The sequence below is a fragment of the Terrapene carolina genome, unplaced genomic scaffold, assembly GCF_002925995.2.
Source record: "Terrapene carolina triunguis isolate 2854851 unplaced genomic scaffold, T_m_triunguis-2.0 Scaffold111, whole genome shotgun sequence".
Taxonomy (NCBI): Eukaryota; Metazoa; Chordata; order Testudines; family Emydidae; genus Terrapene; species Terrapene triunguis.
Window position 1 is genome coordinate 8,447,165 of NW_020664462.1, and position 26,223 is coordinate 8,473,387.

At 48.3% G+C, this 26,223-nt stretch overlaps 1 protein-coding gene across 1 annotated transcript in view; it reads left to right on the plus strand.

Moving 5' to 3' along the window:
- Positions 1-26,223, plus strand: part of CRHR2 (corticotropin releasing hormone receptor 2) — a 102,458-nt gene that overhangs the window by 70,038 nt on the left and 6,197 nt on the right. Inside the window, exons 7-8 of the mRNA XM_029911613.1 lie at positions 6,922-7,057; positions 9,419-9,460. Of these exons, the coding sequence (XP_029767473.1) occupies positions 6,922-7,057; positions 9,419-9,460 (178 nt within the window). The remainder of the gene's footprint in view (positions 1-6,921; positions 7,058-9,418; positions 9,461-26,223) is intronic.

Consider the following 26,223-nt stretch of genomic DNA (forward strand, 5'->3'; position numbering starts at 1 on the left):
ATTTTTACCCTAGCAACACCCGGTGGGTCGGCTGTGGAGCCCCCTGGAGTGGCGCCGTTATGGCACTGGATATATACCCCAGCCGACCCAGCGCCCCCTCAGTTCCTTCTTGCCGGCTACTCCGACAGTGGGGAAGGGGGGCGGGTTTGGAATGGATATGAGCAACACATCTCGAAGAACAACAGTTACAACGGTGAGTAACCGTCTTTTCTTCTTCGAGTGCTTGCTCATATCCATTCCAGTTAGGTGACTCCCAAGCCCCACCTAGGTGGCAGGGTCAGAGTGAGACATTGCCGTGTGCAGAACCGCTGACCCAAAAGCAGCATCGTCTCTGGATTGTTGCACCAGCGCATAGTGGGTCGCGAATGTGTGGACCGATGACCACACTGCAGCTCTACAAATGTCCTGGATCGGTACTTGAACCAGGAAGGCAGTCGAGGAGGCCTGGGCCCTCGTGGAATGAGCAGTGAGGCGTGGCGTCGGTACACCGGCCAGGTCGTAGCAAGCACGAATGCAGGACGTAATCCAAGAGGACAGGCACTGTGAAGAGACCGGTGAGCCTTTCATCCGGTCGGCCACCGCAACGAAGAGTTGCGTCGTCTTCCTAAATGGCTTAGTACGGTCAATATAGAAAGCCAAGGCCCTGCGAACGTCCAAAGAATGTAAACGCTGGTCTTGACGAGTAGCGTGCGGTTTCGGATGGAAGACCGGGAGAAATATATCCTGGTTTACGTGGAAAGGTGACACCACCTTCGGAAGAAAGGCAGGGTGGGGGCGAAGCTGCACCTTGTCCTTGTGGAACACAGTGTAAGGGGGCTCGGATGTCAGCGCCCTAAGTTCCGAGACGCGCCGTGCTGAGGTGATGGCTACGAGGAAGGCTGTCTTCCAAGACAAGTACAGGAGTGAGCAGGTCGCCAACGGTTCAAACGGAGGCCCTGTGAGCCTGGAAAGGACGAGGTTGAGGTTCCACGTCGGAACCGGCTGTCGTTGCTGTGGGTACAGCCGGTCTAAGCCCTTGAGGAATCTAACGACCATCGGGTTAGAAAAGACCGAGGACGTGAGATCTCCTGGGTGGAAAGCGGAAATAGCGGCGAGGTGAACCTTAATTGAGGATGTCGCCAAGCCTTGCTGTCTTAGGGACAGGAGGTATTCCAATATCAAGGGGATAGGAGCCTGCGAGGGAGACGTAGCTCGTTGCTCACACCAACAGGAGAACCTCTTCCACTTGGCTAAATAAGTGGTCCGCGTAGAGGGCTTTCTACTTCCCAGCAGGACCTGTTGGACGGCCTGCGAGCATTGCCGCTCTGAGCGACTCAACCATGAAGCATCCACGCCGTGAGGTGGAGCGACTGCAGGTCGGGGTGACACAACCGGCCATGGTCCTGAGAGATGAGATCCGGACTCAAGGGGAGTGTGATCGGCCTCTGTACTGACAGCTCTAGCAGTGTGGTGTACCAGTGTTGTCTCGGCCAAGCGGGAGCGACTAGAATTACCCGTGCCTGGTCCCTGCGGATCTTGAGCAGCACCCTGTGGACCAGCAGGAATGGGGGAAAGGCGTAGAACAGATGGTTTTTCCATGCCATGAGGAAGGCGTCTGACCGAGAGCCCGGGGCTCGCCCGTGTAGGGAGCAGAATGCCTGACATTTCCTGTTGTCCCGAGATGCGAACAGGTCGATCTGGGGAAACCCCCACCTCTGGAAGATGGAATAGATGACGTCCGGGCGAATCGACCACTCGTGCGTCTGGAAGGACCTGCTGAGACGGTCCGCCAGCGTATTCTGGACTCCAGGCAGGAATGACGCCGTGAGATGTATCGAGTGGGCGATGCAGAAGTCCCACAGGCGAATGGCCTCTTGGCATAGGGGAGATGAGCGGGCTCCGCCTTGCTTGTTGATGTAAAACATGGCCGTGGTGTTGTCGGTGAGAATCAGCACGCAACGGCCCTGTAGGAGGTTGAGGAAAGCCTGACAAGCCAGGCGCACCGCCATCAGCTCTCGGACGTTGATGTGCAGGGCTAGTTGGGACGCAGACCACAGGCCTTGGGTATGGTGCTCCCCCAGGTGAGCGCCCCAGCCTAGAGACGAAGTGTCCGTAACTAGGTGGAGGGAGGGCTGTGGGGCGTGAAAGGGCACTCCTGCACAGACCGCCGTGCGATCCGTCCACCAGGCGAGAGAGGCCAAGACCGAGGCCGGAACCGTGACCACCATGTTCAGTTCGTCTCGATGAGGACGGTAAACCGATGACACCCAAGTCTGCAGTGGGCGAAGTCGTAGCCTGGCGTGCCTGGTTACGTAGGTGCACGAGGCCATGTGGCCCAAGAGGGCAAGGCATGTCCTTATGGTGGTAATTGGAAAGGCCCTGAGTCCTTGAATGACGCTTGAGATGGTATGAAAGCGGCTGTCTGGCAGGATGGCTCGGGCACGTCTGGAGTCCAGGATTGCTCCAATGAACTCTATTCTCTGAGTTGGTACTAGAGTGGACTTCTCTCTGTTGAGTAGAATGCCCAGCTCGTGGAAAGTGTGTGTCACTATGTGGACATGAGCCTGAACTTGGTCCCTGGTGCGGCCGCGTACCAGCCAGTCGTCCAAGTACGGGAACAGCTGTATCCCTTGTCGACGAAGGAAGGCCGCGACGACTGCCAGACACTTTGTGAACACCCTGGGAGCCGAGGACAAGCCGAAGGGAAGGACTGCGAATTGGTAGTGCACCCTGTTTACTACAAATCGCAGGAAGCGTCTGTGGGGCGGATAAATCGCTATATGGAAATAAGCGTCCTTCATGTCGAGGGCGGCGAACCAGTCTCCAGGATCCAGTGAAGGGATGATGGTCCCCAATGACACCATGCGGAACTTCAACTTTACTATGAATTTGTTGAGTCCTCGCAAGTCTAAGATGGGCCTTAGACCCCCTTTTGACTTGGGTATCAGGAAGTAGCGGGAGTAAAACCCCCTTCCCCTTAGCTCCGATGGAACCTCCTCTATGGCCCCCATAGCGAGGAGCCCAAAAACCTCCTGTGTAAGGAGTTGCTCGTGAGAAGGGTCCCTGAAGAGGGACGGGGAGGGGGAGTGGGAGGGGGGGGGGCGAGGAAAACTGGAGGGCGTATCCCCTCTCCACCGTGCGAAGGACCCAGCGGTCCGATGTTATAAGAGACCAAGCACGGTGGAAACGGGAGAGGCGATCCCGGAAGGGGGGAACCGAATCCTGGAAACCGGTTGAGGTGCCGTCCTCGACTGCACCTTCAAAAGGTTTGCCTAGGCCCTGAAGGTGGCCTAGGCTGGCCCTGGTTCTGACCGGGTTGAGGGCCGGTCGACCTTCGCCTACCGCCTCGACCCCGCCTCCTAGCAACGTCCTGTCTTGGACGAGGCGGGGGAGGATAGAACCGCTGAGGCTGGGGCCTGAAGGGTCTGCGCTGAGGCCCTGGGACATGCATCCCCAGGGAGCGCATCATTGTCCGGGAGTCTTTTAGATTTTGGAGCCTAGAGTCCGTTTTCTCCGAAAAGAGGCCCTGGCCCTCAAACGGAAGGTCCTGCAGGGTCTGTTGCAGTTCAGGTGGCAAGCCTGACACCTGGAGCCAGGAGATTCGTCGCATTGCTATCCCCGACGCCAGGGTCCTAGCGGCCGAGTCCGCTATATCAAGGGAGGCCTGCAGGGAGGTGCATGCCACCCGCTTGCCCTCCTCTACCAAGGCCCCGAACTCTTCCCTCGATTCCTGGGGAACCAGCTCTTTAAATTTCCCCATCGAGGACCACGTATTAAAGCCGTAGCGACTCAGGAGCGCCTGCTGATTCGCCGCCCGCAGTTGCAGCCCGCCAGCCGAATAGACCTTGCGTCCGAACAAATCGAAGCGCTTAGCGTCCTTCGATTTGGGCGCAGCAGCCTGCTGGCCATGACGCTCCCGTGCATTGACTGATGAGACCACCAGTGAGCACGGTTGGGGGTGAGTGTACAAGTACTCATGTTCCTTGGAGGGCACAAAGTACTTCCTCTCAACCCCTCTGGCCGTGGGCGGAATAGAGGCCGGGGTTTGCCAGATGGTGGTGGCGTTCGCCTGAATAGTGCGGATCAACGGTAACGCCACCCTAGACGGAGCATCCGCTGAAATGATCTGCACAATGGGATCATGGACCTCCGCAATCTCCTCCACATGGAGGTCCATATTGCGAGCCATGCGGCGCAGCAGGTCCTGGTGGGCCCGAAGGTCTATAGGAGGCGGCCCAATGGCGGATGTGCCCGCCACGGCCTCATCAGGCGAGGACGAGGAGGATGCCCCCGGTGGCAAGGGGTCCAATGGCTGATCCTGCTCCAGGTGTTCCTGGAGTTGGGCATCGCCTGCCCCCCGGTCCAGGGCCTCTGCTGGTGTGGACACTGGAGCCTCCACGTCCCTTGGAGGAGGGCGGGAGATGGTGGACTCTGGGGCCCTGGGCTCCGAACGGCCCGAGCGGGAGGCCGATAGCGGAGCTCCTTGTGCCTGATGGTAGGCCCAAGGAGTCCAGAAGGACCAATGCGCAGGTCCTTGCATAGGGTCGTCGGTCTCCTGCAGGTGGCCGGCCTCCACTGCATCAGACGAGCGCGACGCCGATCTCGACGGCCACGGCGGTGCCGAGCCTGACGCCGTCGGCACCGGATGGTACGGTGCCGATCGGTGCCGGCCGTAAGGCGATCTGTCCCTGTCCGGTGCCGGAGAGCGGTGCCGGGATCTGGAGCGGTGCCGGTAGTCCCTCCGGTGCCGGGATCCCGATCTGGAACGGGACGACGATCTCGAAGAGGCGTGGTATCGGGAGCGGCCCCTCGAGCCCGAGTGGCGCTCATACCGGTGCCGGGAGCTGCGTCTCGAGCCCAATCGGCGTCGGTCGTCGCGACGGTGCCGAGATGTTGAACGACGCCTCGACGAGGATCTGGGCCGCGAGTACGACCGGTGCCGAGGTGATATTCGGCGCCGGGACTCCGAGCGGCATCGGGATCTGCTCCGGGATCTGGAGCGGTGCCGAGAGACTTGTGGCGACGGTGGGCGCATCAGGGCAGGCTTGCCTCTGGACTGCAGCACGCGTGGAGCCACCGGTGCCGGGAGTTGTGACGGCGCCGGTTCCGTGAGGGCGATCAGGTCCCTCGCCGTAGCAAAAGTCTCCGGGGTGGAAGGGAGACAAGGTTCCACCACCAGCCTTGGTGGTGAAACAGTCCGCACCGGACTCAACGGCCTCGGTGCCGGAGTCGACGGTGTGGCCACCTGCCTTGGGCGGTCCAACTGCGGACGCGGCTCTACCCCCGGCACCGGGGGAGCCGGTGTCTTCACGGTAGCAACGTCCCGTGCCTTGCTGGCCTTCTTATGGCCCGGAGAAAGGGATCGGCGCCGAGGCTCTTTAGGCGGGCGCGGTGCCGACGTCGGTTGGTGCCGAGCCGTCTTTTCCGCCGCACCGGTCGGGCCCGCCGGGGCGCTGCGCACCGAAGCACTCGGTGCCGGGACAGGGCGCGCCAAGGGAGGATCCGGGCTCAGAGCCGCTTCCATCAGGAGCTGTCGGAGTCTAAAGTCCCGCTCCTTTCTTGTCCTCGGCTTGAAGGCCTTGCAGATAGGGCACTTATCTGCGGGATGAGCCTCCCCAAGGCACTTCAAGCAGGAACTATGCGGGTCGCTGGTTGGCATATGCTTCCCGCAGGACGCGCACGGCTTAAAGCCAGGAGCCTTGGGCATGGGCCCGGCTGTGCGCCGGGGGGGAAAAGGGGAAAACACCCCCTAAACCCCCGATAACAAATTTACAACTATATATATATATACACTACACAACTAACTAACTAAGAACTTGAATAACTATACAACTAACTATAATAACAATAATGAGAAGCTAGGGATAGTGAATAGCAGCTATGCCGCGGTTCACTGTTCCAACGACCGTCAGGGGCGGTAAGAAGGAACTGAGGGGGCGCTGGGTCGGCTGGGGTATATATCCAGCGCCATAACGGCGCCACTCCAGGGGGCTCCACAGCCGACCCACCGGGTGTTGCTAGGGTAAAAACCTTCCGACGATCGTGCACGCGGCGCGCACACACCTAACTGGAATGGATATGAGCAAGCACTCGAAGAAGAACACAGTGGTATATTGCAGTCAGTTCTTAGACTCTGCTTAGGAATTTCTCCTAAAAATACACATTGGTAAAAATATGGGACTGGATCCAAACCACTCCTCCCAACAACTCCTCTGAACTTTAAAGTAGTTTCAATCCAGATGTCAATCCAGGCCCATCTTTAATTGCTAGCAATGTTGAACCCCATTGAACTTGCAACGCCTATCTAGTAAATGTAGTAGTAAACATGAAACATACTGTAGAGTAGCATGTACTTCTCTGTCAGACCTTTCAATTCATTTTCCAGCACTGAGAAGGTAAGTAGAAGCACCAATATCTATGTGGGTTTCCCACCACCACTAGGAAGAGCAGGTGTGGAGAGAATCCCAACACAAAGCACTTCCCAGCTGCCAAAATGCCTCATCGATCTTCACCATTGCTCTCCCTGGTGGGAAACCAGACGGGAGCGCAGCCTAGGGTGCATGTCTAAGGCGGGAACTGGTGAGGAGGAAAAATATGGAGGTGACCTGGTGGCAGAGTAGAGGCAGGGGGGAACTGGCTTGGGGCGGGGAATCTGGGATGTTAAGGGAGCGCTAATGATTCGGGGAGGGTTGGAGAAGATGGGAATAACTTCTAAGAGGGGAAGGAGTATCTGTTGGGAAAAGATAGAAAGATGATACTGATCTCACACCAGTGTGACTCCAGTAAGCCCTGTGGAGTCATGCCTGGTTTATGCTGGTCTCAGGCCTCCTCTCTCCAGTTCTTCATTGTAATTCCCTGTGGGTGAGCGGTTCTCTGAGGGTTACATCACTCAGCCTGGTTTTCCTCTCCTAATAACTTTTCCTCTCTGCTTGCACCCTGCAGGAAGGCAGTAAAGGCTACGTTAGTCCTTCTGCCTCTTCTGGGTATTACCTACATGCTTTTCTTTGTCAACCCCGGCGAAGACGACATTTCCCAGATAGTCTTCATCTACTTCAATTCCTTCTTGCAGTCTTTTCAGGTAGGAGAGAACGCTTAATCGCAAGTATTGGGCACTGCTAAAGGGATCCCCAGTGCTCTTGGCTGTGAAGCTTGGTGCAATGAGAACCTCTTAGTAGAAATAACTCTTGAAACAGGTTGGCTTAGCGTGTAAACTCGTTGGTGCCGGAGCTGTCTTTTGCTTTTGTCTTTGTACAGTGCCTGGGGCAATGAGGCCTTGCTCCATGCCTGGGGCTACTGGGTACCATTGCAATACATATGATTAGTCATTTTCTTTAAATGCTTGTTTGTTTTAATGACGTGGTTGTATATAGTATGTCGCATGCGGCAGAGACCCCCTGTTAAGTAAGCAAGCGTTCACTTGATCAAGAGTTTGGTTGTACCAATCGTGGTCCTGCCCCACTTCTTGGGCAATGGCGCATGCTCTAATCTGCAGTGGAACTTGGTCCGTCCCAAACTTTGTTGCTGATTGGAGCATGCATCCCTGAGGACTGTGTTTTCCTGTCACTGAAGCCAGTGGGAGTTTTGCCAGGACTGTGACGGGAACAGGATCGGGTTTGAATGGGCAATGAGCAGAAGTAGTAACAGCACTCCGGGTCCAGCACACAGACTCATCATTGAATGCTCGATTCAGGAAGGCACTTCAGCGCATGCCTCATTTTAAGCACTTCACTGGAGCTATGCATGTGCTTAAAGTTTATTCACCTTCCTGACTAGGGGCCTAAGTTCAGTATTGCCACTGACTTCCATGGGATCAGTCCCTAAAGTAGGGATACAGCCAAGAACACCAGTGCCGATGATTGGGAACTACTGCGGAAAGGCAGGGTCTATGACTGTGGGTTCTTAAAGCTTTCGGATATGGATAATGATTTCATATTTGTATTTGAAGCCCAAAGTGTCACTCCAGTAACAGAAGCACAAAAGCAAAGGAGAAAAACAGCCCCTTTTAAACTATTAAAGGAGGGATTTTGTTCCTAAGCAATAAGACTCACTACATTTTTCATTGTGTAAAGTAAATTGCATATTTTACCTGGTCCTGCTCGCTGCCCGCAGAAGAACGATGACGCTGCAGAGCGGTATGTGAAAGAGAGAGCAGCTGGGAAGTAGATCTGTGTTACCATACGAGGTAGTACACCCCATTGCTGAAAGTAAAACTCAGTCATTGCACTAGACAGTATATTTCTCTCTATCACTTTGTAGCGCAAGGATCTGATTCTGCGCACACTGAAGTCAATGGTTTCAGTAGGAGTAAGCCGTTGCCCTACAATCACTTGGGCATCGCATTCCCTTTTTGGTCAGAATGGGACTCTTAGTAACATGATGCTCTCATGGAAAGAGCAACCATCATAGGCTCATTGGGACTGTAACCAACCTCTGTTCTGTGTTTGTACAGGGCCCATGCGGTGGGGTCCTGGTCCATGGCTCAGTGCTAGCGCAGTACCAATAAATAATAACAATAGTAGCTGAGACAGTAAACGGGATTTAAAATACTCCTTTAGAAAATGCATATTATCTGCTATGTCCTGCATCAGGGGACTTCATGCTGCGATTGCGGGTGATCTAATAGGCGTTTTCCATTTGTAACGTCAATGGTTACATAACTATGGGTGAAATCCTGGGCCCATTGAAGTCAATGGAAGCTTTGCCATTGACTTCAGCTGGGCAAGGAATTCAGCCTGCGTAGCTAGATCAGCTATCTTTAATGCATTCTTATTTATTATGGGTGATATTTTACCACCCTGACTTAATGGAGTAGTACATCATTCCCAGCATAATCCCACCAAAAGCAGTGGGTCTACTTGCAGTGTAAAGCACCACTGAACACAAGCATAGGTATGTCTAGATAGCAAATGAAGGTGTGATTGCAGCGCAGGTGGGCATACCTGTGCTAGCTTTAATCTAGCTAGCACAGACAATAATAGTAGTGAAGACATGGTGCCATGGGCTGCCACACAGGCTAGCTGCCCCAATACAAGCCCACCTGTGACCCTGGGTATGTACTCAAGTTGCTAGTTTGCACCGATGTGCCTATCCATGCTAGAATCACATCTTTAATTGCAGTAGAGACATACCCTGAGGGTGGCAGACTCCAGCCCTACGTCTTTAACTCTCTGGGCCCCACACTCTACTGAGTAGCAATGGGGCCACTCTGGTAAGTGCTCTTCGACATGACTGTGGCTGCAGAAGCAGATCCCAAGGAAGTCTAACGAACTGCAGCCATCTTCCTCTAAGAACAGTAACAGAAAACAGAGATGGGTGGTAAGTTTCTGTCAGACATTGTGGCAGTACAACTCTGGGACCCATCTAAACCCACTTTTCTACATGTTTCACCATGCTTTATTCAAATAATGATCTAATAATGATTCCCTTTGTTTTTTTCCAGGGTTTCTTTGTGTCAGTATTTTACTGCTTCTTGAATGGCGAGGTAAGTAGCATCCTACGCCGTTAGTGCAATTAATGATCATAAAGTGTAAGCTGCTTGAGTGTCTGACTTTAGGGAAATGAAATGCATTTGCACTGCACATCACCTTTGGTACTCTTGAAGACATCTCCAGTGATGTGCTTCTGAACTTTACAGCCCGCTACATGTTTGCACTTTGCTTACAATGCCTTTATCAAACAGAGGTTGACACCTTAATGCAATGCTGACGTACCTATAGATACTGATTTTTGTTCTTCACTTGAATAATTCATTGCATTTAATTCAGTGTATGACTTCTGAGCTTGTTCAATAGACGAGTGTTTGTTGATTTAATTGTGATTCAATATCTTTTGTGTCACGCATTGGTTAAGAATCCACAGTACATGACAGCACATTTCACATAGGAATTGCCCAACTGAACTGGTCTAGTGGTCTTTCTTATCCAGTATTCTGTCTCTGAGTGATCCATACCAGACGCTTCAGAGGAAGAAGGGGGAGGGAAGCAGCATGGGGAGCAAGGGGGCAACCCATAATGAACAATTGTGGAATAAGCTGCCCATACAGGAAGTTTCTTACTAATTCCTATCAGTTAGTGGCTGACTTAGGCCCTGAAGTATGAGGGTTTATATCCCTTCTCCATTTTTTTCTTATCCTGCTTACTCTAACGGTGGATGATCTCATTATTCATATTAATGTGTAATCCTGTATTAAATACAGCTAAGTTTTTGGCCTCAGTGACATCTTGTGGCAATGAGTTCCACAGATTAATTATGCATTGTGCATAAAAGTATATCCTTCTATCACTATTGGGCCATATATGACAACTTTATGCTGCTACGACACAGGGCAAATTCTCCAGGGGGGCACAGTGGTCTGTTCTCATCACTGCAGTAATGAACATGGAATCTGGCCCACTGATTTCATTAAACACCCCAGACTCTCACTGATTGGTGCACTATGTTACCATTGCCTTGCATATCCCAGTAGCTTTCCACTCTATGGACTGGACCAGGAGCAGGTGGGCAGTCCTTGCTGTAGTTTGTTTTAGCAGATTATTCTGGGGATATTTCAGTTTTCTAGAGGTGGGAGCAGTATTGCGTGGACAAAGATGCATCTTCTCTATAGCAGGGTTCCAAGATCTTTTTCCAGACCCTGAGCCAAATTCATTCCTCCTGTAACTCCATTCATTTCAGTGGGCTTACACCAAGGATGACCTGGCCCCTAGAAGAGCTACCATATACTTCTCTGTATGTCTTGATAGCTGTGTCTTGCCAGATCTGGTGTGCTTTCCAGGTCTGTGTTTCTCCCAACTGTGGCTCATCAGTACTAGGGTCCCTATCTGGGTTTCTGTGTCTTTTTATGTCTCCTGTGTGCCTTGTTTTTGACTGCCTAATCCCCAGTGGGCTTCCCAGCTGTTTCTTTATGAGATGTAACATGGACCAGGTTAGATAATGATACTGACTTCCACGCTGTAAAGTGCTTTGAGATCGAAAGATGAAATGCGCTACATAAGGGCGATGTGTTATTATATGACAAATGCAAACTTTTCATTTGAAACGGAAGGTTCCAAGCAGAATAGCCAACCTACATACGAGCAAGAATTACAAGAAGTATTCATATTTGCCACTAGTTCTCAAGAGCCTCTCTGTGATTCTATTGCATGGAAGGGCTAGAGCAGGGGTAGGCAACCTATGGCACACGGGCCGAAGGCGGCACGCGAGCTGATTTTCAGTGGCACTCACACTGCCCGGGTCCTGGCCACCAGTCCGGGGGGGCTCTGCATTTTAATTTAATTTTAAATGAAGCTTCTTAAACATTTTAAAACCCTTATTTACTTTACATACAACAATAGTTTAGTTATATATTATAGACTTATGGAAAGAGACTTTCTAAAAACGTTAAAATGTATGACTGGCACGCGAAACCTTCAATTAGAGTGAATAAATGAAGACTCGGCACACCACTTCCGAAAGGTTGCCGACCCCTGGACTAGAGCATGCCGCATCAGTTGCAGCATTTTGCAGTAGAGATTGAGCAATGCCTCTTTGTGACGAGAAAGGCTTATCAGAAAGCTAGCTTGTTAGCTATGCCATGCCACCTAGGCTGTGGGAGGGCCTGAGTTGTCAAGCCAGTATGTGAGATGCTTTCCTTTCACTGGCAGGCATGCCATATATCAGATCTTCTCACACCCCTTATTCCGCTTTGTGCAAGCATTCTCCATTCATTTGTGCTTGGCATTACCCAATAAAATGAAAAATAGTTCAGGTTTCTATTAACTTGAATTGAATTCCACATGATCTATTAAAAGAATGTCACAGATGGGGAAAAAATACCATTCAATGTGCGGCAGAGTGTAATCCATTCATTGCCAAAAGGACCCACTATGCGATCACACTTTGATGCCCTGCACTTTCAATCCACCTGTGAGTGCTGATTCTCTTCCATTCTATTCAATTACTTAATTCTGTGCAAGTCTACTCATCCTTGATCCTTTTATTTCTTCCTTTTTTACCTCCTCTTGTAGATAATCATTTTTCCTTACCCAAATGGCTGCTGCTCTGAGCCATTGGTTCAGCTTTATTTTAGGTTTTGGGGGGGGTGTTTAATGGTGAGACGAGCCCAAAGATATGGTGATTGGTACTAGAAAGGCAGTTTTACATTCACGTCTTGAAGTTAGTTGGGGAATATGTACCATCACAAGCTAGGCAAAGAACTCCCCTGTTGACAAGGAAGCCAAAAGCACCTCTTTGCACATTGTTTATTCCAGCCGCTCCGTGAAATAATTTGTGCTCATGAAAAGAATCACAGGTGAGCTTGTTTCTCATGGAATATGTGAAAGAGTGGAGCTCAGTGGCGCTTGGTGACTCTGAAACTGGGCAGGCAAAATTGACCTGCAGATGTCCGCTATGAGCCAGTTAAGCTCATACTGTATCTGTTTTAATACAGGGCAGGCAAATCCTAACCTGAGGAGACTTCACTGTGGTAGGCATCCCTGTAATCTTCCCACCTTTCAGGAAACCACGCCCCTTTATTAGGATACTCAGGCACTAGCATGTTAGGTGCTTGTTGACACTTATGGATACTGCATTCATTCTGTAGCAGCAGTAAGAATTGCATAACACCCCACAGCATCTCCTGCTATGAATAGAATTGTGCCCTAGGATATAAGTAAGGCTCTCATTGATTTGGGATCAAGGGAAACCTTGTGTATACATCTGAGAGCATAATTTAGCCCTATATATTGTAAGTATAGATAAGAGGATGAGGGAAGGGAAAGGATGGAAGAATATATAATGTAAAACCAGACACGTAATATATTGTTCCATGATCCAGTCCGATAGATTTCTTTCCAGTCGTGTTTGAAATTCAACATGCATCCATCTTGCCACCTTGCCTGCATAATGCGTGTTTCAGTTCTTTGAAATCTTCTTAAGAATGCTTCTTTTAAAAAATAGCTATTATACCTGCTTTCTGAATTTGTATTGTCCATTATTTAAATCCAGAGCTAGAAAAACATTATTGGTAAAGCTGTTTGATAGGTTTAGGCTTTCAAAAGCCGCAGCGCAGTTGGGACAATTTGAATCTCAATGCCTTAGCAGGTTGGCCTAATCATTGCCAAAAGATAGTCAGCTATTCAAACGTATGCTAATTTGTCATGTATTAGACTATTCTCTCTGTGATGCATTTTTTTTGGCTGTGTATATATATATGCTTATGATTAACCCCTTCCATGTCTAAACAGTGACAGAAAGTAATATCACATACTGCTACATTGGCTTGGCCACACCTTGATATCAACATTATTCACGGGTCTACTATAGAAACGTAATATTTCTCAGTGCACGTGAACAGAAATAATGACAGAAGAATGGAAATACAGAAATATGGTTTGCATTCTTCTGACATCATCCACATATTTAGTGTGTCATATTTACCCCAGTGTGGATCAAAGGAACTCCATTCAAACTAGTGGAGCTACACCAGTTTACTGAGACCAAAAACATGCCCTCACTGGTTGCTCATTTGATTGATATTAATTACATCCTTCATTAATCTTGTGATGTTGCTGCACCCACCTCTCTTTTCAGTGACCTCTGCTTTAGAACCTCATTCTCAATTGCTATATCTAAGCTTGTTTATATTGGGGAATTGACCAGGAAAACTATTGTGGAATCCACTATTCTGCAATAGCTATTCTGGAATAGCTCCCCATGTGGACATTCTATTTTGGAATAAAAGTCACTTAATTCCAGAATAATTAATGCATATCCAAAGCGGAGTAATTATTCTGAAATAAAACCAGAATCGTGTGTCCCTGCCGAAAGTTAATCCAGAATAGCTAATGCAGTCAATTTCTCCATACGGACAAGCCCTAAGGCTTTTTAAATGTCACTTTGTGCCCTGCTGGATTGCTACTTTACTTTCTGTGATAGATGGGACTTACAGTACCACATCTCAAAAGGTTGTATGTGCCCATTCTTGCCCAGACACTATGGTATTGGGAGCCTTATTGTATCCAACAAACAATCCATCCCTTAGATGGCCAAACCCACTTTTAGCAATGACAGGAGTATGGAAAAATCATTGCTTTAAAGCTCTTGCAGTTCCGTGTTCTGATCTGTTCCTCTGTCCCCGCGGGGTACTGATGAACTACTAACTGTCTGTAGCAATTCTCAAGCAATATGGACTGGAGATGAAAATGATTGAAGTCCCTGACTTGGTGACAATCTGTCATCTGTGAAACTTGCCCGCTGAAAGGGGATTTATCAGGCAAAATGTGTTATGTGTTTGAATACAAAGCTGGATGCTGAAGTGGATATGGTGGTGTCTGTTGGTCTCTTTCATGTCTAAATCATTGGCTCTTAGACTCTTCACCTGAAAACATTTCATCCCAAGTTTAATCATTCCTAAATCTTGTCTGCTTTACAAGTACTGGATATTGCTTTGCTCCTGTAGTACTCTCCAGAGTGTCTGCAGATAGATGCTCCTTCCTCACCAGTAGTACTTTATGCAATTACTTGTATTATTCATAGATTCATAGATTCATAGATTCATAGATTCTAGGACTGGAAGGGACCTCGAGAGGTCATCGAGTCCAGTCCCCTGCCCGCATGGCAGGACCAAATACTGTCTAGACTATCCCTGATAGACATTTATCTAACCTACTCTTAAATATCTCCAGAGATGGAGATTCCACAACCGCCCTAGGCAATTTATTCCAGAATTTATCCATCTCTCTCCCTGCTGTAGGCTTTCCTGGTAATTTTCACAGCTCTTCTAGCTGTTTCTGCATTCCACAGACACCTCTGGAAAGATCATAGAGAAAAGGCTCAGAGAATGCAGTCTCTCCACTCCATCCTTTCAAACATCAGCTGCAACATTTCCAAACTCAGAGAGTGTTTGGGATTTTTCTGAGACAGACTTTAAGATGAGGTTCCGCAAAAAGAACAGGAGTACTTGTGGCACGTTAGAGACTAACAAATTTATTTGAGCATAGGCTTTCGTGGGCTACAGCCCACTTCATCGGATGCATAGTATGTTCCATTCTATGCATCCGATGAAGTGGGCTGTAGCCCACGATAGCTTAAGATGAGGGTCTTTTTGTGCCTGTTTTAAGGATGGTCTCACTGCTTTCAAAGAAAGGTGCATCTTTGAGTGTCTTATTCATCTGGGGACAAGTTCTGCTTTTGTTACTCTGCAGTCACTCTGGAGTAACGCTGTTGACTGCAGTAAAATTACTGCAGATTTACACTAGTGTCATCAAAGGTGGATTGGGGTCTATATTTCTCAGAGCTGAGCCTTTCTGTGCTTTGTGGCAATCTTCTGCCCAGATAATCCTGGGCATAGTTTAGCAAAGGTTTGCTAGAAAAGGAAGTTTAAGTGATGCTTATTTTTGCTCATCTCTTCTCTCCAAACTCATTCTTTGTTCAAATTTAATTTTAAAAAGCCAGTTAAAATGACATTTCAATTCAGCCTTCTGTTCATTTTGCTATATTAATCGATGTTAAACTTAAAAGGCATAACGTTGGGGAACTATGGATACTAATATCTCTCTCCCTCTGTCTGCCTTGTCTGTTTAAACCATCAGCCTTTTGGGGTAGCGACTGTCTCTTACTCTGTGTCTGTACAGCACCTAACACTCTGACACTTCTCTACCACAAACTATAAGAATAACAAGTGGGCCAAGAAACAAAATGGACGCAAGTACAGTGCAGCTTTTGGTGATCCATATGGCCGCTTCTTGAGGCCATGAGGTTTTCTTGTGCACCTTGCTCAGTACAGGTTGCCTCTTAGGAGCTTTCTGGGACTGAGTGATCCAGTACCTTGTGCCCCCTCCTGCCTCTGACCAGTGGCCAGAAGTGAATTTCCCTTGCCCCCAAGGAGACCTGCCAGGGTTGCCCAAATAACAGCCAGAATCCAAAAGCTTCTTAAGAGAAGCAAGTTCTGTTGTAAATTACAAGAGCAAAGGCAAGTGGCATCTCTAGCCTAAGGCCTGGATAACAGCCTTCGCCAGGCAGGCTAAAATCTTGTAGTTATAGTTCGATTAAGCAACTATGTCCTTATGTCTTAGAGTTTAGTGTCTCCTGGGCAGTAACTTAGAGCATCACAAATAGGACCTGTCTTTATTGCCACTTCCTTCTTGAGAAAGCTCCCTAACTCCGCCCTCCTTCTGACGTGCCACATCTGCCAGATCAGAGGTGGCCAACCTGTGGCTCCGGAGCTGCATGCGGCTCTTCAGATGTTAATATGCGGCTCCTTATAGACACCGACTCCAGGGCTGGAGCTACAGGCACCAACTTTCCAATGTGCCAGGGGGTGCTCACTGCTCAACCCCTGGCTCTGCTACAGGCCCTGCCCCCACTTCACCCCTTCCCGCCCCCTCCCCTGAGCCTGCAGTGCCCTCGCTCCTCCCCCCCGAGCCGCCTGCACGCCACAAAACAGCTGATCGAGAGGTGCGGGGAGGGAGGAGGAGGCACTGATGGGCGGAGCTACCGGTGGGTGTGAGGAGCTGGGAGCGGGGTGGGGAGCTGATGGTGGGCTGCTGACGTATTACTGTGGCTCTTTGTCAATGTACATTGGTAAATTCTGGCTCCTTCTCAGGCTCAGGTTGGCCACCCCCACCCCAGATGTTTGCACAGAAGGGATGCGAGAGGGGGGAGCTTGACACACAGCCACTGCTTCCCTTTTCCATCCTCCCCACCCATTTGCAGAACTCTTTTGGCCCCCTACGCTCATGTTTAGGGGCGGGGTCAGCAGCTAACCCATGTCACTAGGAAGATAACTTTTTCCTTGGTCCCTTTCAAGTCATCTTCTGCCGCCATCATACTGCTGCTGTAATGCTCCAGAGAGGAATGTTCACTACACCAGCCAGGGCACTACGGCAGCTGCTTCATATGCCATGTTGCTAATTCGTGCAATATATGGTTCTTTTCTTAAAGCCCCAGCTACTGGAGTCATGGGAATACATAAGAATTGCCGCTTTCTTTAAAAAGAAGAAGTTTCCAGCCCTTGTGGTTGTGGAGAAAAACTTGAAAATGTGAGAAAGCATAACCTAATGGCTCAGAGAGCAGAAGGCCTATAAAAAGAACCCCAACTTTATTATTTTCTAAAAACTCGGTTTGTGGAGGGGGTGGGTTGACTCATGATTTGTCAGTACTTAGAGTAGGCAGTAGTGTATATAGATCCTTCATATGGAAGAGCTAGGCTATTAAATTACTATCTTTCAATAGTGCCTGGAATTAGGTGAAGGAACTCTCTTTTTACTCCTCCGTTTCCTCACGTTTTAGCGTGGGACGGTGCTCCAAGCACAGAACTACCATTGCACCTACAACCATAGGGCCAGTGGTGGCAGGTGTCGTTTCATTGACTGCAGTGAGAATTGAGTTCTTGGTCAGATCCCCCCGCTGGTGTAAATTAGCATAGCTCCATTCATAAGGATCTGGCCCCATGTATCTGAGGGCAAGAAATGGGCCAAATATGGTTCCAGCTAATTATCTTATCTATTTAACTGGGCCCCTTTACTGTAGTACCCAAGCATCTCGCAATCTTTAATGTACTTATCCCCACAAGGCCCCAGCGGATAGGGAAGAGCTCCTGCCCTCAATGTATAGAGGCACACGTATGCATTTCAGTGGGATTTAGGCACCTAAATACCTTGGAAGATCTGGGCCAAAGAATCTAAAGGTACATCTACACTACCCGCCGGATCAGCGGGTAGTGATCGATCTATCGGGGATCGATTTATCGCGTCTATTGTAGACGCGATAAATCGATCCCCGATCGCTCTGCCGCCGACTCCTGTACTCCACCGCAGCGAGAGGTGGAAGCGGAGTCGACGGGGGAGCGGCGGCAGTCGACCCCCGCGCCGTGAGGACATGAGGTAAGTCGACCTAAGATACGTCGACTTCAGCTACGCTAGTCTCGTAGCTGAAGTTGCGTATCGTAGGTCGATCCCCCCCAGTGTAGACCAGGCCTAAGTGACTTTCCCAAGATCTCACAAGGAGTCTCTGACAGCACTGGGAACTGAACCTTAGTCTCTTCCGCCCCAGACGCACACTCCGCCACGCCTCACCCACGAGGCCTCTCCCCTTCCTTTCTCCCCTGGTTCCAGTTTGTAAGTTGAGAACTTCATTTTGCCATGGCCTTGACACAGATTGCGGCTCGGTTGGATTGTTCAATGTCTGTGCATCAGCACTCAGGATGGCTAAAGCAGTTCAAACAAAACAAGCTTTGACCCAAACCTTCGCCCAAAATACTAGGCCAACTGAATCCAAAGTTATGTTGTGGTTCATAAGCGTTTGGGTAATGTGTTTTTAACACACAGTTTTGCAGATTTCTGCATATCCTGGCCTCCCCTGGGATGGAAAGAGCATGAGAAGAGATGACCCTGTGATATTTCAAACCTGACTGAAATCAGGCGGCACAGGGAGGGGGCCCTTAAAACAACCCATTTTTGTGGGATTTCAAGCCTGCTATTTCAAACCTCCATTAGCAAGCTGCTCTCAAATGTGTAGGTGCAAATTCACCCCTGGCACAAGGCCTAAATACCACTTAAATCCTGAAAACAGCACTTCTGGAGGATGTTAAGTGGTGCATGGAGCTGAATTCTACCTGTAGACTTCGATGCAAACAGTCCTTGCATATCTGTGAATTGGATTCAGCCCTGTGTGTTTAAATTAGTTTTTTAATCTGATAGGCAGATTTGATATATTCTTTGAGAAGCTATGAATTTATGAAAAATGACACAGCGTACACAGATGCCTGCACTTATATTTCAAACCACTTAGCAACAATAAACCTTGATTGCAAACTTTTATATTTGTCAATCACAATATGGATCAAGATGTTCCAGAAAGACTTTTCTAAATTGACTGACAGGTCACAACAGCACATTTAATTTTATGTAACGTGTTTGTTTAATTAAAACGTCACTGCCGCATGTGTAGGCGGATTGGCAGGAGGTTGTTCTGGAGAGAACTGCTTATCCATGCAACACTTCTACAGGGTAGATTTGAGTGTACTTTAACTAAAAGAGCTTTATTATTTCAGATTTTTTTAATTGATGGAGCTGTGGTCATCTTGTACTTCCCAGGGATGTGTTTGACTTCTATATACCTATGTATTTTGGTGTTAATGTACAGCAAAACTGCATACTGTCAGGTGTATGCTTCCACTATATTATATACTTATTGAGTGTGTGTGTGTGTGTGTATGTATGTATATATAGATTCATAGATTTTAAAATCCAACAGGACCATTAGATTAGCTAGTCCGACCCCCTGTATAACACAAACCGTAGAATTTCACCCAGTTACCCCAGTGTTGAGTGCAATAACTGGTGTTTGACTAAAACATAACTTCCAGAAAGGAAGACCTCAAGAAATGGAGCGTTAAACTCTGCAACAGTTTCAATACCTTGGTTCAGCATTGATTCATGATGGGAATATAAATGCAGATTTTAAGAGCCACATGGAGCGCTCTTGGTATAAATGGTATGGGTGATAGGAATTCTCTGCGATAAGAATAAGCCAAGTAAACTAAAGAGCAAAGTGTATAAGATCATAATCGGCCAGCCATGATGTACGGGTTGGAATGCTGGCCAATGAAGGAGAGAGAAGAACAACTATATTACACTGCTGAAATAAGGATCCTCAGGTGGCTGCAGCGTAAGATGAGAGCTGATGACAGCTTACTTTGCTTAAGAGCCTTTGGTGAGGGACCTTGTCCAAGGCTTTCTGAAAATCTAAGTAGACTCTATCCACTGGATCCCCCTTGCCCACATGCTTGTTGACCCCCTGTGACGTTATCGATCCTGGCTTTGGACTAGCCCTTAGCAGGCATTCAGAGCGCTTTGGGATCGCAAGCCTGCAGGTCTCTCTCTAAGAGCTGCGCTCTGGCTGCACCACCAGTTACCAGCTCAGCGCAGGGAGCGCCGGGGGACATTCTCTGGCCTGTGCTATGCAGAGGGTCAGACCAGATGATCGTAACAGTTCTGTCTGGTCTTGACACTTGAGGCTGCAGAAGTCTCTCTCTCACGTTGCTGTTGAGCGTACGCTGTAGGAGCCGGAGCCCCAAGAGCCACGGCACTGAGGAAAGTGCAGGATGGTGCCTGTCTGAGACCCACGTCCTTTGGGGGGCAGCCCAACAGGCTGGCACGACAGGAAACATTACCTCCAGGAAGGCTTGGCTGGCAAACACTGTGTCCCAGAGCTGGGATCTGTTGGTGCCCTGGAACAGAAGAGTGTGCACTGAGAAGCTGCTTTTCAATCCACCCTTAGGCTTCCCGCTCACCCCTACAGGCCACACTGCCTGCAGGCACCACCATGCTGTACCCATGGGCCCCACAGACAGAGAAGACTATAGGGCACACTGGCTGGGTGCAGTCACGTGGCACAGGCACCGCCACGGTGCACCAATGGGCCCCGTGCACAGGGGGCTGTAAGGGATAGTCGATTTCCTGGCTACTGGGAAAGGGAAAAGGATGCTGCTTTCTATGTGTCCTACCCAGGTACCCAAGGATTCGGTTAGGCCTTGAGACAGTAAACCTCACTAGAAAAGGTATCCCATAGACCATGGTGAGAAGAGTGGTATGAAGCCTTGGCTGGGTAGATAGAAAGGGATGGCATTACACCTGGGGCAGGTGAAGCACAGAAATGTAGGATTGGAAGGGACCGCGATAGGTCATCTAGTCCAGTCTGCTGCACTGAGGCAGAACTACCAATTATCTAGACGATCCCTGACAGGTGTTCGTAATCTCCTGGAGGCCTTGCTTACACATTGAATGGGAGAGGTGACAAAACTGAATCCTGCTGTGTCCCACATTTGAGAGTCCGTGGGGACAAAAATTACATACCCAATACCCCCCTCTAGGCTCTGCCAGAGGAGCCCTCTCCTCTCCAATGAGGAACTGTACGCGAGTGGGCTAAACTACTCCCAGTAAGTGGTTTCAAGGGCTGCTGATAGATCTGATAACTAGTGTGGATGCTTTTTCTGGCCTCCATCTTCTAGAAATGGATCATCAGACAAAAATGTCATGGTCCTCTCCAAGTCATAGCCTGGTCTCAAATCTAGCTAATGAGGATCCAGGAGCTTCATAGACTCCAGATGCAACCAGAACAGCCTCCTAACTATTGTCTCCATGATCTTCCCTAAAAAAAGGGAGTTCTGAAACCCAGACAATACTTGGCGAGACTGTCAAAGTTAAACGATGCTTTCTTGTGTCAGGCTGAAGTACTGCTAGTTGAAGTCAGCTGGTGTCTTGCCTCCTCAAAAGGAAGCATGAAGGGAAACCCACAAAGAACCCAGGACAAAACTGTCAAAAGCACTTCAGTGACTTACAAGCCTAAATTCTGTTGACTTTCAAAACATTGTCCCCAGTGCCTTCATGGAGTTCTTTTTTCAGCCTTGAGGTAGGTAGGTCCCTTCACAAGCAATTAGATGCTGAATTCCCAGAATATCTTCTGCCTCGTTAAGTGAGGCTAGATAAAACCCTACTAAAAGAAGATTGAGCTTTTGCCCTCTTCTTCTCCAACACTGTCTACACGGTGTCAGCCTGACCAGCTCGAATACCGTCTGTCTCCTCCCAAATGAAAGTTGAAAACGTCAGAAAAGAGAGAGAAACTCTGCGCTGTTTCACATTCTGAATGTATCAGCCTGTCCACTACTCCGATCTATTCCGCTCGCCTAGACCTCATGGATGTGATGGTAGAGGAGAAGATAATATCTTGGACTCCCCCACCTCCACAGCACAGGAAGAAAAAAATCTCTCCTGGCAACTATTGATCAGACTCCAAATGAGTTTTCCACCAGTGGGACTGGCCTCTGACCTTGCTGCCTCATCAGTTGTATGATGGAGACAAGGGGACCTGCTAAGTTGGTGAGGGGGAAGGATAATGTCTCTTGTAGATGCCAGTCCATGTATGCTTATGTTTAAGGGTTTTATAATATCTCAGAAAGCCATCAGAGGAGTCGTCGAAGGATTGAGAAACCTCAAATTCTGGAACCCTTTGGAGGGATGTTACCAGCTTTCCTGGGAGAATAACAACTCCATCCCCATAAAGTAGTGATGGTACAATAGAGTGCCATAGAATAGATGGCTTAATAAATTGATAGCACCAGATTAAGAAATTACATTAGACAGATAGATAACAGGCGAGTTAGCAAAGAAGGATAATCAGGGAGGATTGGAATGGCTAATCTCATTGGCCTTGGAGTTAGGTACAATGCAAGGATACATTTGTCCAATTTTTGGATTCAGAGCATCTTCCCCTTTTAGCCCAGGCACTATTTATCTCACACAATCTATTATGCTAAAAGTGGCCTATTGTGAATTTATCAGCTTGGAAGCCTGTTCATTATAGCAGCCAGCTATGAATCACCATCTAAATGGTTAGTCATCCACCTGGCCATCTATCAAAACAGTCTTCACAATATTCATTCTGAACCTGAGGGACATGCATTAGGAGTGCCTCAGAACTGCTGAATGAATGTGACTCTGTGGGTGGAGGTTTAATTGTGTATCTAGTATTGGTTTCACTGCCTGATGGCTGGTGGCCTACAAAGAGAATGTAAGCACTAGTACTGGAGATTACCCTTTAGTGCAAGGTCATGCGAGGGACAAAATCTTCCCTTTCAGGCCCCAGAGTAGCAGCACCGCCTCAGGGCTGCAGTAACCTCTCCTGCAAATGAAGATATGACTGCAGCATGAGTAAGAACACCCATGCCAACTTTAAATCTACCCGGTGCGGGTAACAGTGGTAGTGAGCCCACACCACCCCAACTTATCTGTCCTAGTACAAGCCCGCTGGGGACCCTGGATACATACTCAGGGTCCGTGCCGCTACATATTCACTACTACTGTTACTCACGCTAGCTAGATTAAAGCTAACACAGGTGTAGCTACCTGCGCTGCAATCACACCTCCATTTACAGTGTAGACATTCCCTAGATCCTGCCTCTCCCCTAGACAGGGATGTTGTGACTAGTGCAACCCCAACCCTTGACCCTGTCACTCCAAACTGTACTAGGGTAGAAGGAGCTTCGTGGCCCAAAGGAGGTGCCAGTGCCTGGAGTAGGCTCCCTGCGCTTTTGGCCCCCATTTGTGGAACTGGGCTAGTCCTACTGTCTGCTGGACATTCTATACTCCAGTGGAGAGGCGCTGGGTTTGTCCTGATGTCTGCACCGTGTGCTGTGTGTCCTTAAAACTGTGCAAAACCCACACTGTCTTCATGAAGATTTTCGTGCATAGAAATACATCGCTCTAGTTATCTTAGAAAATAAACCCCAGCGGTCCAGTCTGATTAATGGCAAACACCCATCCATTCATTACCGGGATTTGCTAAATTGGTGCCAAAAGGCTAGTTTCCTGAAAAATGATTAAATTGTAATATGATGAACTGGAAAAAGATATTAGAAAAAAAGGAAAGAATGATGTGACATAAAATTCTTGGGTCACACCATCTGCAGACATGAAAAAAATGGCCATGTGAGCTGCTTTTCTTAAGATTAAATAATCATTTGCATTGATTCATGTAGGAGCTTTGACTTTTATTAAATTTAGTTACTTCCCTTGCAACATTTGTGTGTGGCTATTAACCAACGGCAATATTTAATCGGGGGCTCCTTTAAATAGAGATGATGCCACAGTCCACTTAGCTCTGACCTGTCATGTGGCCTATTGCCTTGGGCAGTAGACCTCCATTGTTTGCAGCAATGTATATTTACTACATGAACATTCTTAACTGATCCCACTGTTGAGCCTGAATCAGTATGCTTGGCACACCCATTGGCTTTGATGACATGTGAGATTGTCTTTCATCATAACAGCAATGATCTGCACTACCAAACAGAAGACTTGGGTAGCCCCCAGGACAACTGATTCCGGGGAAGCCACGGAGCTGTATGCTCATCGACAAGAGCTAATGAACGTTTCAAATCTAATTGCACTTTTCCTTGTTTGCCCAGTTAGTGTACTTTTTGCCCTTTATACAGTTTGGAACAATTGAACGTGATTGGTCAGTGGACAGGGAGTTTTATTTACTGCAGATGGTGCATTGTTTGACATTGTAATGCTGCAGGGGACTATTTCAATTATAATTTTAATGGGGTTTTTAAGCCAAACTTTATATTTTGAGCATAAACCAAGAATCCAGAATCAAAGACCTGCTTGTTTTTCTAATTCCTGTAGGTCCTCAGTTACGACGGTGAGGGACTTAGACAGACAGACAGTATACTGGCAAAAAGAGACCGCCTAACACCCAGACTGCTGCAGCTGCAGTCAATGCAAATAAAGGAGAGGAATCTGGTTGGGTGCTGGGGGAGATGAAAGAAACACTAAGGGCATGTGTATACTTACCTCCGGAGCAATCGATCCAGTGGGAGTCGATTTATTGTGTCTAGTGAAGACGCAATAAATCAACCGCCGAGCACTCTCCCGTCGACTCCGGTACTCCACCGGAGCGAGAAGCACAGACAGAGTCGACGGGGGAGCATCAGCCATCGACCTACCACAGTGAAGACACTGCAGTAAGTAGATCTAAGTACGTCGACTTCAGCTATGTTATTCATGTAGCTGAAGTTGCGTAACTTAGATCGATCTCCCCCCTCCCCCCGTGTAGACCAGGCCTAACTGAAGATTTAGTTAATAGCTTTGGTTCTAACCTAGAGGATCTTCCTGCATAACTGTCAGACTCTCTTCTGAATCTCTTTGGTGCATAGAGAGAATGATGAAAAAAGTCAGAGACTTGGTGCCACACACCTTGTCCTCTCCCCTAGATTACAGGGTGAATTTAATGGAACTTGCACCCAGTTTCTCCAGGAGTCATCCCCCAAATCCATTTGTTACCAAAAAGCCAAGTTGCAAATTCAGTTATCTCAGTTCGTAGCACAGTGCTGGGAACTGGAACATAGCATGAGCTCATTCCATGCAGAAGGCAGATGGAACTTGTTGGTGAATTCATCGCTTGGACTTGTTTTTATGGAAACATTGGGATAACTCTTGGCCAGAGCCAAAGCCCATTGAAAATCAGTGTGAGCCTTTCCATTTACTTCAGTGGCCTTTAGTTCAGGCACTCTGAGTCTAGAAGCTGTATCGACCTAGCCACTAGCAAAGCAATGTTGAACAGTCCAGAACCATATACAATCAGGTACAATGGTCATTACTGTGGTCATCCCATCATAACTACTGCAGCTTGTTCCTTTCTTATCTACCCAACACCTATATCACCTCCCTTCTATCCATATGAAATGCAGCTGCCAAGACCATTTCCCATTGTTCTCACCAAGCTGCCCCTTCTTCGAATGCATCCATTTGCTCCCTCTTTTCCACCAGATCATGTTCAAGTTTCATGTCTTCAACCCAAGGCCCTTCCCACCCCTTTACCTATTTTATTATTATTTATGGGTTTTGCCCTAGCACCTAGAGGCCCCAAGTGATTGGGTCCCCACCGTGTCAAGGATGGTACAAACATATCTAGTTTTCTTTCATTCTGCCTACAACACATGAAACGTCCTCCCAAAACAGATCTGTAAGGCCGCTACACTCTTCTACTTCCACTTCTTCCTTAGCAAAAACTTCTACTTGATGGCTGCAAGAAATTAGCCGACTACTATGGTCAAGGGAGAGTACTGCAGGTTTTATCCCTCTCTCTTCCCCTTCCTTGATGGTCCCTATGGCTGGTAGTGGGAATGGAGGTGTCCGCAGGAGTCTCTCCAGTAAGATGTGTTCCATAGTATGCAAAGGTTTGAGAATGCCTGGGGTAGGTCATTCAATCAGGAATCAGAAACCATAACCAGGTGACTTCCGTGACCAATTGCACAGCCCAGATTCTACAAACTGAATAGTGGAATACTCACAAAGAACAAACCCATGGTAACCCATAGGCCCAAATGTGTTGGTAAATAGTATTTGACAAACAATTCCAAGGGATGAACAAATTCAGGAAGGGCATGATCAGTTCGCAATTTGCAAAGGGTAGAAAGGGTCAAATCACATGACTAAATTGTTTGCAACACATAGTTTGACCAAACAGTTGGAGCCTGGAGAACTGAACTCTGTGATCTAATAGCACAGACAACCTCTGTTATCTCAAGTGATTGATGCTTATAGAGACAAAGGTGCTAATTTCTCTTTCTCCGGGTGTTTGTGTGCGCTTCAGCCATTGATGCTGGTGTCTGTGTCTTTATGCCTCCGTGTGCTATGATGGGCTAGTGTTGTGAATGTCAGGTCATTGATATACGAATGCTGTTGCTAGGAGCTGATGATTGAC